The sequence below is a fragment of the Sabethes cyaneus genome, chromosome 1 (genome assembly GCF_943734655.1).
Source record: "Sabethes cyaneus chromosome 1, idSabCyanKW18_F2, whole genome shotgun sequence".
Lineage (NCBI taxonomy): Eukaryota > Metazoa > Arthropoda > Insecta > Diptera > Culicidae > Sabethes > Sabethes cyaneus.
Window position 1 is genome coordinate 151,615,952 of NC_071353.1, and position 15,851 is coordinate 151,631,802.

At 40.8% G+C, this 15,851-nt stretch overlaps 3 protein-coding genes across 3 annotated transcripts; 2 read left to right on the forward strand and 1 right to left on the reverse strand.

Moving 5' to 3' along the window:
- The first annotated feature begins 2,685 nt into the window (after nt 1-2,685).
- On the forward strand, nt 2,686-4,476 carry LOC128733714 (BTB/POZ domain-containing protein 3-like). The gene is made up of 2 exons (XM_053827485.1): nt 2,686-2,741; nt 3,094-4,476. The coding sequence occupies exon 2, from the start codon at nt 3,104-3,106 to the stop codon at nt 4,232-4,234; it is 1,131 nt and encodes a 376-aa protein (XP_053683460.1). The 5' UTR covers nt 2,686-2,741; nt 3,094-3,103; the 3' UTR covers nt 4,235-4,476.
- A 349-nt stretch (nt 4,477-4,825) lies between these two features.
- LOC128733702 (kelch-like protein 40b) lies at nt 4,826-6,530 on the reverse strand. The gene is made up of 2 exons (XM_053827474.1): nt 6,203-6,530; nt 4,826-6,139 (listed from the first exon to the last, which is right to left on the reverse strand). Exon 2 carries the CDS (start codon nt 6,136-6,138, stop codon nt 4,924-4,926), a length of 1,215 nt encoding a protein of 404 aa, XP_053683449.1. The 5' UTR covers nt 6,139; nt 6,203-6,530; the 3' UTR covers nt 4,826-4,923.
- A 6,346-nt stretch (nt 6,531-12,876) lies between these two features.
- On the forward strand, nt 12,877-14,628 carry LOC128745183 (kelch-like protein 41b). Its single transcript, XM_053842200.1, has 2 exons — nt 12,877-13,080; nt 13,222-14,628. Exon 2 carries the CDS (start codon nt 13,223-13,225, stop codon nt 14,405-14,407), a length of 1,185 nt encoding a protein of 394 aa, XP_053698175.1. The 5' UTR covers nt 12,877-13,080; nt 13,222; the 3' UTR covers nt 14,408-14,628.
- The last annotated feature ends 1,223 nt before the right edge of the window (nt 14,629-15,851 follow it).

The window sequence follows — 15,851 nt, forward strand, 5'->3', positions numbered from 1 at the left end:
CGCCAGTTCTTTGTTTGGACCAGCTTTCTCTTGTTGAAAACTAACTTCAAAGCCTTTTTCACGAATGTGTCCAACTTTGAAACGTCACAATTGTAGCTGGCGGCGATATACTTCTAGACGGCATGCAACGAAGATCCGTTGACGCTTCGGTTTATTGGCGTCTCGCTTAGTGAATTTGGATGTCTTCGTTGCCTTATTCCGGGGAAGTAGCAACAGCTGAAGCTCAACGATTTTCGAGCGGATTCTATAGAGCGTAAATTAAATACAATCAAACTTTGATTCAAAGGGAATTTAATCCATAGCTCTTCTCCTATATATTTCTGTCATCCATGTTAGGGAAGCATTGGCGTGAGAAGGCAAAAATAAGATTAAAGCAACGTCATGAGTTAGAAGACCGCATGGTGAGTCACCACATATTTATCGTTTTATAGATCAAATCAGAAGAAATTCTTCATGATTTAAAGAATCAGCGACATTTGGAAATTTAAGTAAAGAAATTTAGTATGCAGAAAATTTTCATCTCTTCATAAACAAATTCGTTCGTCCTAAAAAGGACGTGTTGTGGTAAATTATGTGGTTGAAAATCCGGCCAGCAGAATGGCTTGAATGTTTGAAACAACACCTCCCAGGGCAATGGTGACAATGGTTACCGGACAGAGCATTTTCCATTGATTCAAGCTCTTCCGCTCCCGCAACCAAATATTCTAATATAGCTGATAATAGATCGATGCTCCGGTACCAACACGTTCAGCGCACTCTACACCAAACAATGATCCGCTACTGCTGCTGCCGCTGCGCTGCGTTTTACCAGTTTGCCGAGTCCAGTGAGGGAAATCGCAACTCTCTGCTGTCTGCTCTGCTTCTGCACCGTACCAATGCCAATGCAAAAATGATGCCGTTCGCCGACTTACTTCTGATTATATACCAGAGCAAATGGCAGCAAGTTGTAACAAAGGCGGATCAACGTAGGGCAGAGAATCATAGACACGAAAGAAAGGCGGTACAACGAAACCGTATACTCCGTACATTGTTTGAACACAGGGATGGCACGGCAACGAGCATGGCAGACGTGCACTCACAGTTGTGTTTGTCTTAATACAGTTTAAACATGTAATTTCTGACGGGCTCATACTAAACTGCCAACATCACTTTAAAATGTGAGAAAAATCAATTTAACTGCTTCGTATACTTTTTATTCAGTAGTTCTTAAGAGAACTGATTGTTTTCTACCAGATATTAGTAATGCAAATCAAGGAAATTTACATCTAGGCAACAGTTTTTTTCGGGCAACTTCTCCGCTGGAACGATTTCCTTTGACTGGGGCTTTCGGTGCCTTTGCTACGGTTTTCATTGGCTTAGTAGATTTTTGTTCGGGGCACCCGCATATTTACTCCAGTAGTACAGCTTTAATCGGAGCCGCCTTTGCAGCAGTTAGCAAAGATATTGTTTTCGTCAAGGGGTCGGTCACTCGGCACAGCCGTTTTTATGTTAGGCGACTTGAAATGAACCGAACTGTGCCGATGCTGTACCGAAAGTGCCGAACTGGAAGATTTGTTAAATTCGTTAAAATCTGATAGATCTGGCAACCGTGCGAGATGATTTTGACAACTGGCAGTGCTCCCATTTCATATGTAAAATTGAACCGGAGGTGTGTAAAGCCCTATAAATGTTATTTTTATAAGGCTTTAGAGGTGTGCCGTTTGCTATCTCTGCAGTGCCGGGGCACTATGTGCTGAGTGTCCGACCCCTTGGTTTTCGTCCGTTTTATCAACCTTGAACAAATCGGAAGCGCCTGTTCTTTTTGTTTGGACCAGCTTTTCGACAGCTAATTTCAAAACCTTTTTCACAAATGTGTCCAACCGTGGAACGTCACAATTGTGGCTAGCGGCGATTTACTTCTAACGGCTTGCAGCGAGGATCCATTGATTTTACTGGGTATTGATAGCAGCAAAAACCATATCGTTCGCTGGCGGGCGAGTCGGTGGCTTCTTCGAATTGTTGGCGTCTTGCCTGGTGAATTTGAATGTCTTCGATGCCTTATTCCGAGCAAGCAGCAACCGCTGAAGTTCAACACTTTTCGAGCTGATTCTATAGAGCGTAAATTAAATACAATCAAAGGCCAGCTTAACCCATAGCTCATCTCGTATATATTTCTGTCATCTGTGCTAGGGAAGCATTGGCGTGGGAAGGCAAAAACATGAAAATAATGAAATAATGAATATAGTCTAATATTTTCTCAATTATTAAACGTCTGTTTGGGAAACATGGAATCTATTGTATTGCTATGGATTTTTTGAAAAATTTCTAATCGATTGATACCAATATCTCTAGAATCTGTTGACGGATGACTGAGTTATAGGCGTGCAAACCATAACCACTTTTCGTTACATGTTCCCTTTTCGTTTTTCTAAAGTGCACCCCAATATAGAAATCAAAGAAGTAGTCCTACTTCAAAACGAAGAAGACGAACCGGTTCTGAATGTCAAATTTTGCCGGCGCCATATTGATTCTGTTCGATTTCTGCCGTGCATCCGAATTTTTCCTAAGCGGGCAGCTTTACCTAAATTTAGGTGATTTCGACGTTTTCATTAGGTACTTTCCTGGTAGAGTGTAGATTCCATGCATTTAAAGCAGCTGTCAAAATGCCGCTAACGCAAAGTCGCAAACGCACGTATTCTGCACCGGTGGCACCGGCCTTTAAGCCTTCGGCGCAACTGCATCAAAACGATCAAAACCCTCATGTAAGTGTTTATCAGTAAACATTTTGTATAATATTTATGACATTGTCATAATCATTATTATGATTAAACATTAAATTAAATTAATCTTCTGCGGCTGAGGTGCCCTAATCTTAACGATTATGCTGACGCGGTAGTCTGGTGATGGACTTAACTTAATAATTCTTATGTATGTTCAGGTTATATTTATTTTAGAGTTGAAAACATGTTTAGCCAAGTGTTTAGCAACCTATTGGATATACATCCTATAATTAATAATTAATCCGCAGATATTTTGGTGTCTGTCAGACTACAACTTCAGCCGCAGAAGGTTAAAGTATAATTAAAGCAGTTTTCTTGTTCCCTTCAATTGCAGAACTACAACCATGGTGAAAGAATTTACCGAATCTCTATCGGTGCTAGATCGCCTGGAACAGCTGGTCAACAACGACTATTTTGCGGACATTGTATTTTTAGTAGGAAACAAAGGTGAGAGAATGTACGGCCATAAAAACATACTGACGCTGGCCAGCGAAGTGTTCTTCGCACAGTTTAATGGTCTGTTCGTTGAAGGCCAGCAGTGCGATAAACCTATTTCTGTGACTGACATTGAACCTGAAACATTCCGGGATATTCTACGGTACATGTACTGTCAAAAAATAAATCTCACCAAACAAAATGTGACTGAAGTTTATTACGCCTCGCAAAAATATATGCTGCTTAAGCTGAATGAAATGTGCGAGCACTTTTTTGCTCACGATCTGGATGAATCAAATGTGCTTAAAGTGTTTGACGACAATAGAAAGCACGAATTTACCAATGTAAACGAATTATGTTTAGCTATCATTCGTAATAATCCACTAGCTTGCTTTAAGCATGAAGATTTTTTTACTCTCGAAAAAGAATCTTTGGAAATTATTGTACGCAGTACACAAATAAACTGTTGTGCAAACCAAATGCAAGAAGCAATTCAAAACTGGGGTAAAGTTAATGAGTTGCAATTCGAAGACGCTAAACAACTTGCACAGATCGTATTGGACATGAAGCATCGCGAGTTCGACTGTGACAAACTCTATGGCTTTGCCGCATTCCAGTATGCTAACAATATACAGTTTGAAATGACAGTCAAAAGTTTAGACCAACCAGTTGCTTTATATGGAATGGGCATTTTTGTTAAGTCGGAATCGAAACCGAATGCTGATGAAAACGTTACACTGAGCGTCTCGGTTACAATTGGAGGAATAATGCAATATTCAGAGACAAGAATTGTACCTTTGACGAAGGATCTACGCACCGAAGCGTTTCTCTTTGAGAAAATTCTGCTTAATACAGACTCCCCTGCCTGCAAGATTACGGTGGTCTTTGTAAAACCGCCTACTTCGACAAAACTTTTCTGCTTAAACGCGTTTTCATCGATCGATAAATGTCTAAACGTAACGCATTCTACTCAGTGTACTAACTGCGTGGCCTATCTGTTGTACAAACAGCTAGATACAGTAGACTCGAAGAGTCAGTAAAAAAAGACAAATAGGTAATTTGGTATGCATTTCAACGTATGTAAAAGGTTTCAGGGGAAGGAAATATCAAGATTTTTATAAAAAAATACTAGTTAAAGGAACGAATAAAATTATCTGTTAATACTAGTTTCAGTTTGCTTTTGTTCTTCCGTAGTCTTTCGATTGCATTTAGGATTTACTGTGCCTTCCTGTAGCATTAAATGCTGCATGAATTTAAAGTATGATCTGAGTGTACGTTTTATCAGCACGTTATCAAACATCTTGAAGTAACTTTCTGCCCGTATTGAACTGTAGTTACAACTGTCTGGTACAAGAGTTTAATTTAAACCTTGCTAAAATGCGACTCTGGATAAAACTGTATAAAGACAATCTTATAAGTTGCTATGGTATCACATAACAGCGACGCTTCACGCTTGCTACGATGGATCCGAGAGTTACAATGTTCAACAGACAATGAACAGGAAAAATAATTCTAGAGAAAAATATACGTGTGTGAACACGAGAAAAAACTTATGTAAACTTAGTAACTAAATCAATCCAACATGTTTTTTCCCAGCCCAAAAGTAGTTGTCCATCTATATGAAACGATTACTTGTTGATATTTATATTTAAAAAAAACCTTTGAGGTACTCTATTATTTGACAATATAATGATCATATCATTTAAAAAACCACTTCTCCAAAAACCAATCACCCCAAGCTCAACGGGTTATTCTTCCGGGTCGCTTCCATGGTTTTGAACCACTCCTTGAGCACCGGCGTCATCTTCAGGCTGGCCGGTTTAGCGTCGGACTTCTTCCGGTACAGCAAATAGCTGACGCAGTTGTTGCCAGCATCGACTCTCAGGTCGGCTATCGCGCTGTCGATCGAGGTGAAACTGGGCAGGCAGAACAAATCCGGCAGCGCCGGACTCTTCTCGAAGCTCGCACTGATTTTGCAGCCCGACTTGGCGCTGATGATAATTTTCTCGAACAAAAGCTCCTCGGTGTGCAGATCCGTAGTCAAGGCGATGTTTTTGACCGAGTAAAAGTTTGTTTCGCCAGGACCGTTGAAATTTTTCACCACCACATTTAGCGTAACGGTCGCCTCGGTTACGGGTTCCGTCATTGCTTTGACAAAAATACCCAATCCATACAGAGCAATCGGTTCTTTGCTGGATATTGTCAGCTCCGTTTGAACATTCGGAACGTACAAGAACTGACCGAAGTTGTAGAGTTTCCTGCAGTCGAGCTCCCGATGCTTCATATCTTCGACGATTTGTGCCAGCTGACGAGCATCGTCGAACTGCAAATCGTTGATTTTAGCCCAGTCTTGTATGGCCTCTAGTATATGCGACGTTAAACAGTTGATTCGCGTGCTGCTCACGATCATTTCCAGAGATTTTTTGTCGAGCGTAAAGAAATCTTCATGTTTAAAACAAACCAGCGGATTATCACGTATGATGGCCAAACATTTCTCATTGACGAAAGGAAACTCGTGCTTTCGATTGTCGCCAAAAACTCTGAGCACATCCTGTATATCGATCTTATGAGCGAAGAATTGTTCGCACATTTCATTCAACTCGGTTAGCATGTACTTCTGGGACGCGTAATAAACGTCGGTAACATTGTCCCGGGTGAGGTCTATTTTTTCGCAATACGCATAGCGCAGGATATCCCGAAAGGTGGAAGGGTCAATGTCCGTGACAGCAATAGGTTCGGTCTTTTGTCGAGCTTCCTCGAACTGCCCGTTAAACTGCGCATAGAAAACCTCGCTTGCCATAGTCAGGATGTTTTTATGGGCGTACATCCGTTCACCGTCGGTTCCGACCGCGAAGACTACATCCGAAAGGTACTCATTGTTGACCAACTGTTCCAGGCGATCTGCCAAGGGCAAGGGAAAGGTGAATGTCGCCATCGCGTCCATGCTACAATTTGTAAGCATTCGTTTGCTGTTAAACGTGATTTCAGAAAATTGCTGAATTACTTACCGTTGGTTGGTTGTGGGTAGAAACAACCGTATATATCAATTTACCGCGGCACTGTTCAAACAAAAATCAAATTGCATTCGATGCAACAGTTGTAATACAAGTTGACGAGTAGTGCAACATTAACTTATGTTTACAGTAATATGTAACTAATTCGACGTTTTTAAACCATTCGAAGGCGAGACAAATCAAATACAGGTTATTCTTTGACCTCTTTTCTGATTTATCGTTATTAAAATCTCAAAATTTAATTACGTATTCGTTATTCCATAAAAACTTGAAGCCGGTATGCAGTATATTTATTGTTACTTCGTCCTAAGGTTACATCCACGTTCACGATTCCACAATCACAATGACTGATTGACAGATTGAACATTGAATGCACTTTGTGGACTTTGTGCTGTCACAGCACTGCTCGAAATCGGGCCACTCACTCAAGCCCGCTTAAGCCTAGTATCGACCTGAAAAGAAATGGGCAAAAAGATAGGCCAAGAAATGCTAAAGAAAAGATTTTCCGTTTGCGATTTCTTTACCAGTATGCACCTTACAAGAAATATTGTTTCACTTTCAGATAGCGCAGTACAGGCAAGTAAATTGAAACGTCACTTTTCCGTACGGAATAATATCCGGCGCAATTATTACCACAAGAAAAAATGACAGATAATTGCTTGCCTTGCAGTTGTCAAAATTTCTTCCGTAATTAGCAAGATTTTTTCTTGAGCTATTTTCTTTTCAGCTGGATACTAGGCTTTACGAAAAAGTCGGATGCCTAACAGAAATCGAACAGAACCAGTCTTCATTTTTCGCTCGATTCTCTTTATGTCAAATGTGACACTCACTTTGAGGCAGGAGAAAAGTGTGGTTCATCAGTTTTGCAGTTTCGGGCAAAAGGTAAGAGAATAATATGGAACATGGCAAAGCAGGTATAATTTGATTGGAGAAAGCTGAATCGGTAAAAAACCGGTTTTTATTCGAAGCCTCTGGCAGAAATCGAACAGAAATCCGGCGGAAAAACCGCAAGGCGAAATTTCTGCCCGAATCGAATGTGTCATTTCTGCTAATAGTTTTCACGGGTGACGGCGGCCAGAAATCCGGCAGAATATCTGGCAGAAAAAGTTTTTTGCAGCCAGATTTTTGTTCGATTTCTGCCGGACGCGCCTAAGCGGGTTTTCGGATGAATTGAATCCCAACTGCGGCCTTTTGCATCTATACCGTCTGTCTAGGATATTCAATCCCTGCCAAAATCTTGCAAAATAATAATTAATTTAAAATTCTGCTTAGTTTTTGTTATCACAACTACCAGTCATAGGCGCTGCGCACAGTAAAAATCGAGTAGTTGTAGCTTCGTACAACCCGAAACTTTTCGTTGCGTATTTGGCCATTCTCCCTGAAATAAGCATAATACCAGAGACAGACCACGAATGGATGTCTGTTCTCTGTGACCATTTCTACGCGAATTTCAGAATTTACGCGGTTTTTTTACGCGAATGTAGCAATTTACGCGGTTTGTTTTACGCGAATTCCGGAATTTACGCGGTTTTTCTTACGCGGTTTTGATTCACGCGGGATGTATCTTTCGCGTAAAAAGCGACTTGATTGGATATCCTTTTTATTATAAATCTAACAGAATGGTAATGGTGCTCATAAACAACCATACTTTGTTAATTTATATTGAAAAATACTATGCACATGCGAGATTTGCGGCTCGAAACCCGCATGACAACTTGAACTTATTATCCAGCTTTCCACGAGCGAATAATGTACCCACTTGTGCTCAATTGCCGCCATTATCGCTCGTGAAAAGCTGACGGATTGCCTTTGTATCCAGTTTTCCACGAGTGATAATGGCTGCTATTGAGCACAAATGGGCACAATCTATTGATATTCATTGCAGGAGCGTCGAGTTCGCCCTGACGGAGTTACTATGGAAACATCCATGGTTGTTTGTTGTTCGAGTGTAAAAATGTAAACATTGTTCAATTTTGCAGATCAGCCAAAGAGGAACCTAATTGAACGGACAACAAGTTTTATAGATTGTGGCTTTGCAGTTTTCGTAAATTTCAGGGAGAATGTCCAAATACGCACCGGAAAGTTGCTTATCAAGTAGAGACGCTGTTCGAGAGTAAACTGGACAACGGCTCGACCAACATGACGTTAATGTTTGCGTTAATGTGTAATGTTTCGAATGTTTAATTCGCACGATTATGAAAAAAATATTCTGAGCCAGTGCCTTCAGCAAATTATGGCCGCAAACCACTATTAAAGTTTGAATCCGTTTAGTTATGTTCCACTTCAGCTGATCTGCAAAATTAAACAATGTTTGTATTTTTACACTCGAACAACAAACAATCATGAATGTATCCATAGTAACTCCGTCAGGGCGCACTCGACGCTCCTCCAATGCATGTCAAAAGATTGTGCCCACTTGTGCTCAATAGCCGCCATTATCGCTCGTGGATGGATATCTCGCGTAACTTTTCAAAAGGGCCTACGTAACATTGAGAGATTCTCTTTGGTCTTCCTCTCTTCTGATTATTACGGCGACATAAATGCAAAAGTTTTCTTGACGATTAGGTAGCTAGTGACACCACTTGTTACTTAGGACCTTTCGAAAAGTTACGCGAGATTTGCCCAAGTAACAATTTCAGGCTGATCAAACGCTTTTATAGCTGATTTTATTCAACCTGTGGCTAAACTATGGTTTAGGCTTAGAAATAAAAACTTTTGTTCAGCTCGCAAACATCTAAATCTGGTGATTTTATCATGCTTCAGACTTGTTAAAAGCTGCTTTCGAAGCTGCGATGAAACTTAATAGAGGTTTTTGCGCGCCTTTAAAGTTGTCACAATCTTTTGACATTCATTGGAGGAGCGTCGAGTTCACCCTGACGGAGTTACTATGGAAACATCCATGATTGTTTGTTGTTCGACTGTAAAAATGTAAACATAGTTAAGTTTTGCAGATCAGCGGAAGAGGAACATAATTGAACGGAAGCAAACTTTTGTGGTTTGTGGCCATAATTTCCTGAAAGCACCGGCTCAAAAAATCCCCTTTAGTATTGTGCGAATTGAATACTCGCGTGCACTCGGACAAGCATTTACTTTATATTGGTCGAGCCGTAGCCAAGTTGGCCAGCGTCTCGGTCTGATAAGAAACTTTCCGTTGCGCATTTGGACGTAATTCCCGAAGTATGCGCAAATTACGAAGCCACAATCCATAAAACTTCTTATATGTTCAATTATTCATCGTACACGAAAAGGTGGAAAATTAGCAATATGTTTCGCTTCATGTGCGAAAACTAAACAATGTTTATATTTTTACACTTGAACAACAAACAATCATGGATGTTTGTTCCCATAGTAACTCCTTCAGGGCGAACCTGATGCTCCTCCAATGAATGTTGAAAGATTGTGCCCACTTGTGCTCAATATCTGCCATTATCGTTCGTGGAAAGCTGGATACAAGCAACCACCTGTCATGTTTTCTTGTGGTAATAATTGCGCCGGATGTTATTCCGTTCGGAAAAGAGTCGTTTTATCACAGAGAACAGACATCCAAGCGAAAGGTCCCCACTTGGATAAAACTTATGTCAAATTAGTTGGGAAACTATAGTGACGGTGTCGCTAAAGGCGCATGAAATTCTACACTAAACTCACAACAGCTAGCTTCTGGCCCTAGCATAACACATATAGTCCATATATACTAGCGCCAGAGGAGCCAAAGGTTGTCAGTGTGCAAATCAAATGAATCATTTAGTTGGGAAACTATAGTGGTGGTGTCGCTAGCATATTAGGTGATTTTAATTTGAAATGTTATCCAAAAATTCCCGAAAAATTTGTTCCTGAATGGATGTCTGTTCTCTGTGGTTTTATTTCACTTGCGTGTAAAACTGCTCCATCTGGACGTGAAATAATATTTCTAATGAGGTGCGTACTGCTTAAGAAATCGTAAAAGAAGTCGATTTCTTGAGCATTTCTTGTCCTATCTTTTTACCCATTACCCGATAAAAAATCCCCCCTGCTTTTCCCCCGATTTAGTAGGTTCGCGTCGGCTGAATCGCCCGATTTTGGACCCGACGAATCGGCCGATTGTTGCAACGACGCTTATGGGAGTTTAACAGGGCGATCTACCGATTCGTCGGTATGTTTAATCGATCGACAAAAACCGACTAAATGGGCTGTTTAGTCGGGTGATGAAATAAAGGTGTCTGATGGAACCAAACGAAATAGGTTGATTAATCGGGAGATAAAATTTGTCAATATACCGACGAAATAGGTGGATTAATTGGTGTATGTTAACTACATACTTGCTTACCAAAGCCGATCAAATCGGTGGAGGAATCAGATGACGAAATACGTAAATCATACGAAATATGTGGATTAATCGATGGAGAAAATTTTGTAACCTACGGAACCATACGAAATAGGTCGATTATTCGGGACATAAAATTTATCAATACAGACAAAATAGGTGGATCAATTTGAGCATTATATTGAAGTCTATAGAACCAAACCTAATTCTAATAAAAATGCTCCTAATAATGCCCTGAAAGTGGCCCTCTTCAACAACTCCTCCTGCCTCAGGAACAGAGATGCCCACCGTGCGGTATCGCTCGACCAGTTTAAAAGCGACTTTCGACTTCTGAGAATTGGCGACCAGCGACCCAAGACCGAGTTGAACGAAGAAGACTGCTTGAAATAGCACGAGCGACGTCGGCGCGATGACAACCTGTAACGATCAGAAGGTAATTAATTGGAATCGAAAAAAGCTGTTCATTGAAGAAATTTCTCTCTTCTGCGGAACATACACGAACACTTATATTGACTCCTATAGTTTAATTTCACTAACCTGCTCATCCTTCATGAAGCCAATCGATCAATTTCCTCCGCAGAACCAATCCGTTCCCATCGTGACAAAGGAGATGAACTTGTCGCAGGACCTTTTCGATTCCATGCCTCATTGACGGCGACGCAGATCCGGACGGAGTTCCTTTAAGGAAGATATAAACCGAGTCAAGAGCAGCTTGTTACTGGACCTAACCTCTATCTCCGTTGTGTGGCTCCACAATCCGATAGAAAAAAATAGTCGCACGATAATTTTCAGTGCGAAATTCCAACTAAAATAGCGATAATAAGTTACAAATTCAATGCAGCTGTCTTTTCATGTAAAGGATACTTACCTAGCTATTCAAATAAAGAACAAGTAAATTAGAAGTAAACTGGCCTTGTTCAAAAATCAATCAGACTTAGCTGTCAAAACATCATTCTGTACAGAGTAAACCGATCATCATCTGATTTAATCGTTACCCGACGGTAACAGATTAAATATACCAATGCGTCGGGTGACGGAGACAACCACCCAACGCGATCCGACGAAGTCGGTTGATTAATAGGTTGATTTCTTCGGCATCCTATTTCGTCGATAGATGCGTAAAACAGCATCTGTCAAAATTTTCTATTGGGTACTTTTCAGTATTGTCAATTGCAAGGAAAATTGTACCATCCAAAGTGCGATATCGCTCATAAAAGTGCTATTTTGCATTAAATCGTTTCGGTCTCTTCTTGTTTGGAATATAACGAAAAAGTGCGCCGAAGATACCGAAACGATTTAATGCAAAATAGCACTTTTATGAGCGATACCGCACTTTGGATGGTACAATCACAGAGAACAGATTAACAGGCTCGAAGGAAGTACCGTGTACCCCCGTTGGTATAACCTTCTTTAATCTGAACATTTTTAATCTGTACCCCGGTGGTATGAATGCGTTCACATTAAAAACCGATCAAGCGTCACACACAATTGACGTTAAAGTTGACCGGTAAATTAAAAAAAAAGCAAAAAATCTTAATGCGTTTCCTCTTGCTCAGGAGCTTTGGCAATAAAGCTCATATGCAACTTTCCTCTCTCCAGCACTCAAAATAGACCATTTTAGTCGAAACTGCCGAACCAATTTCGTTTCTACAAACCGAACGTTTAGAATTCGCGCATGTTTAAAATGTTTTCAAAACGTTTGTTTTCGTCAAATCAAAACAACAAGCTTATAGGGTGTGTGTCTTGCGCGTATGTGGAAATGAATAGAGTTACCAAATATTCAGATTAAAAATGAACTCGCCCAATCTGAACGAGCTGTTTTTCATATTAGCGGGGGTTGAGTGTAATTGATTTTTTGTGTGTAGAATCTGTCGGTAGCGCCCTCCAGAAATAGTTTGCCAAACGCATCAAAAAATATCCATGTACCTTTATCAATATTTCTTTGTGCTGGAGTTACATAGCAGCGATGGCAGCGACATCAAGATTTAGTTTGCCACTTACTGCTCGAGGGGTGCTCTATTGAAGCATTACTCATAGATTACATAAAAACCTTTTACACACTTTTTGTCGATTACCTGGTAGTCTGTTCTCTGTGGTACAATTTTCCTTGCAATCAGCAATAGCGTACCCCGCTTAATATGGTAACAATTACCATCATGATTCTTGTTTCAGTGTGGGTACATTTGACGTTCGTTTCTCACCCCTCGGTATAAGTTTGCGCATACGCCCTTTTGTTAGTTTAGCGTTGTTTTTTTTTTCGAGCAGCCAGATTATTTTTACCAAAATCTGGCATCTCTGCCTCTGTAAACAAAACCGACAAGCGACAACAGCAAACAAAACTGGTAAATCGTAAATGTAAAGTTAGTAGACTAGCAGTATTTAGCATTTAGATATTGCGTATGTGTGGCAGTACAAGATCTACAAGATACAAGTGTTTTGTTTTCCCATCAGACGCTTTTTAATTATTCTAAATTCAGAATTCTCGACATAAGTTGTAATTTGGTTTTATCTGTTGCATTAGTCCCACCTACAAACTTACAAATTACGAACGATTACATCCCGTGAATATCAGGTAGGTAAACAACACCATTCTTGTCCCAATACATAGAACCAGCTTTAAATTACTGAGTCGACTGCAATCGCACGCTTGACTTAGTGATTATGCCCAACTAACCGTCTGAATTTAACAGATAGATTATACCCTTAATTTCAGTATGGCAAAGAGTGAAGGAAAAACAACAAAAGAATTCACATTCCCACTGCCGGTGGCAGATCGTGACGAACAGCTGGTCAACAACGAGTACCTCTCGGACGTCCAGTTCTCGGTAGGAAACGATGGCGAACGGATGTACGGCCATAAAGTGATCCTGACGCTGGCTAGCGAAGTGTTCTACGCACAATTTAACGGACAGTTCAAGGAATCCCAGCGGAGAAACCAGACCATTGTTGTGACGGACATACAGCCGCCCATATTTCGGGACATTCTGCGCTATATGTACTGTCAGAAGATAGATCTCACACAGGATAATGTGATTGAAGTGTATTACGCTTCGCAAAAGTACATTCTAACGGAGCTCAATAAAATATGCGAGCAGTATTTCGAGAACGAGATTAACGAAACAAACGTTCTCAAAGTGTTCAACGAAAATCGGAAGCACGAGTTTGCTGTAGTGAACGAAAGTTGCCTCGATGTCATTCGCGATAACCCAGTCGCTTGCTTCCAGCATCCAGACTTTGTCACCATCGAGAAAAAAACGCTTGAAATGATTGCAAGCAGTGCCAGAATCAACTGCCTGCAGGATCAATTACAGGAGGCGATTAAAAACTGGGCCAAAGTGAATAAGTTACCGCCCGACGATGCATTCCTGTTGACCCAAATGGTTCAGGATATGAAGCAAAGAAAGCACGATTGTTTGAAGCTGCACAATTTTAACCAGTTTAAGTTTGCAGCAAACATTGAAACGAACATACAAATCAAAGCCTGCACTTTACGGCCGGTTGCTTTGAATGGCGTGGGCATCTTCGTGAAATCACGCTCGGAACCTCCCGCCAACGCCAAAATTAGCCTCAAAGTGCAGGTCGAACATTTCAACTCGTCCGAGAGGATAAAGCAAATTTCGCTGGAGAAGATTGTTCCGCTGACGACGGAACTGCGCACGGAGGATGTGTTTTTCGAACGCTTCATCGTCGATGCCAGGCGGTACTGCAAGATCAGGATAAGCTTCGAGAAGCTTTCGGCCCTGCCGGAGCTGTTCTGCCTGACCGAGTTCGGATCGATCGACAACGTGCTGCAGGTGGAGGACACCAAATCGCCGTACATTTTCAGCCGTGATGTAACGAATTGCGTGGCCTATTTGCTGTACAAAAATATGGATCCGAAGTCTGCACCCGGGAAGTAGGCAGTGGCCCGTTAGCGACTGATTGGAAACAATAAAACGTTTTTTTTTTGACTTTTTTGTTACGTTATAAGAAAAAAACCTAATTCTGTCCGGATTTTCAGTCATGGATTTGCTTTTAGCAGATTTTAGTAGATATTGATGGATTAAATGACTCGACAAGTGTAGATTTTTCGAAATCTATAATAAAACTGATTTGATTATTTGTTATTTACATGTTAAGTGCAGAGATAATAAAATATGCTGATAAAATAATCCTGACTCGCAATCAATGTAATTTTTTACAGCGAAAACGTAATTTACCAGTATTCATTTCATCTTTTCAAGCACTGATGCTTCAGCCAGCACTTCTTGGCTAGCTAATTAGCTTGCCGTCCCGGTTGTAGGCTAGCGGTCTCCAATGCCTGGGATACTGTGTACTCTGCACCAGATTTTACTCTACCTGGTCTAACCACCTTACTCGCTGCGTCTCCGGTCGTCTTGTTCCTACCGGATTTGAAGCAAAAACATCATCTTTGCAGGGTAGTTGTCCTGCATTCTAGCAACATGCCCTGTCCATTGTATCCGCCCAGCTCAGAGCACCTTTTGAATGCTGGGTTCGCTATAGAGCTGCTGTGCGAGTTCATGGTTCATCTATCTCAAACTCATCGCCGTCGATCGTTCCACTTAGGGGGGGGGAACTAAAATTATGGAATTTTTTTCGAGGTCCCCTATGCACAACAACAAACGAGCTCAGCCTCAGAATGGCGTCATGACAAGAAGCATTTCGCGAGTGCGTTGTACTACAGACGGTAGATAATCTACAGACGCGCAAAGAGCGTGGCATAAAACACCAATCGAACCGTCAAATCGAGACACCAAATGAGCAAAGTAAACAAACTTGTGTTTCGTATAGGTAAGTTTTGTAATCTACCTGAAATGTTAAAACTTAAACTATTGATTTGCTAACAACATGTGGATTAGTTACCCTCGATATATCATATAATGCTTTAAAAAATTCAATTGTCTTGTTCAATTTGCAAAATATGCGTCGTAATTCGCGAAATTCCACGGAACATACCTCGCGATTCACGCAACTTCTTGCTGATTATAGGAAGATTGATGCAATTCTGACTGGTTGCCAAAACTGTTTAAATAAAATAAACAAAAAAAGTGTTGCCGAATTGGTAATTTTTCTCTTTGCGCGTCTGTAGATTATCTACCGTCTGTACGTTGTACACTTCTACGAATTGCAAAAAAGATCTCGGCAAAACGTATACGGTTCAACCGTTCAACATTTCAAAAGCGAAAATTCAGCCAAAATTATGGACGTAGAAGGACTTCGTTCTCTTCCTCGAGGCTTCAACAACAAGAATTCCGTGAACCAACTGGATGCCGCAAAAAAGTTCAACTGTTCCCACCAGTACATCTGCAATACATTGAAAAGAGTCGGAATAAAGTTCCGAAA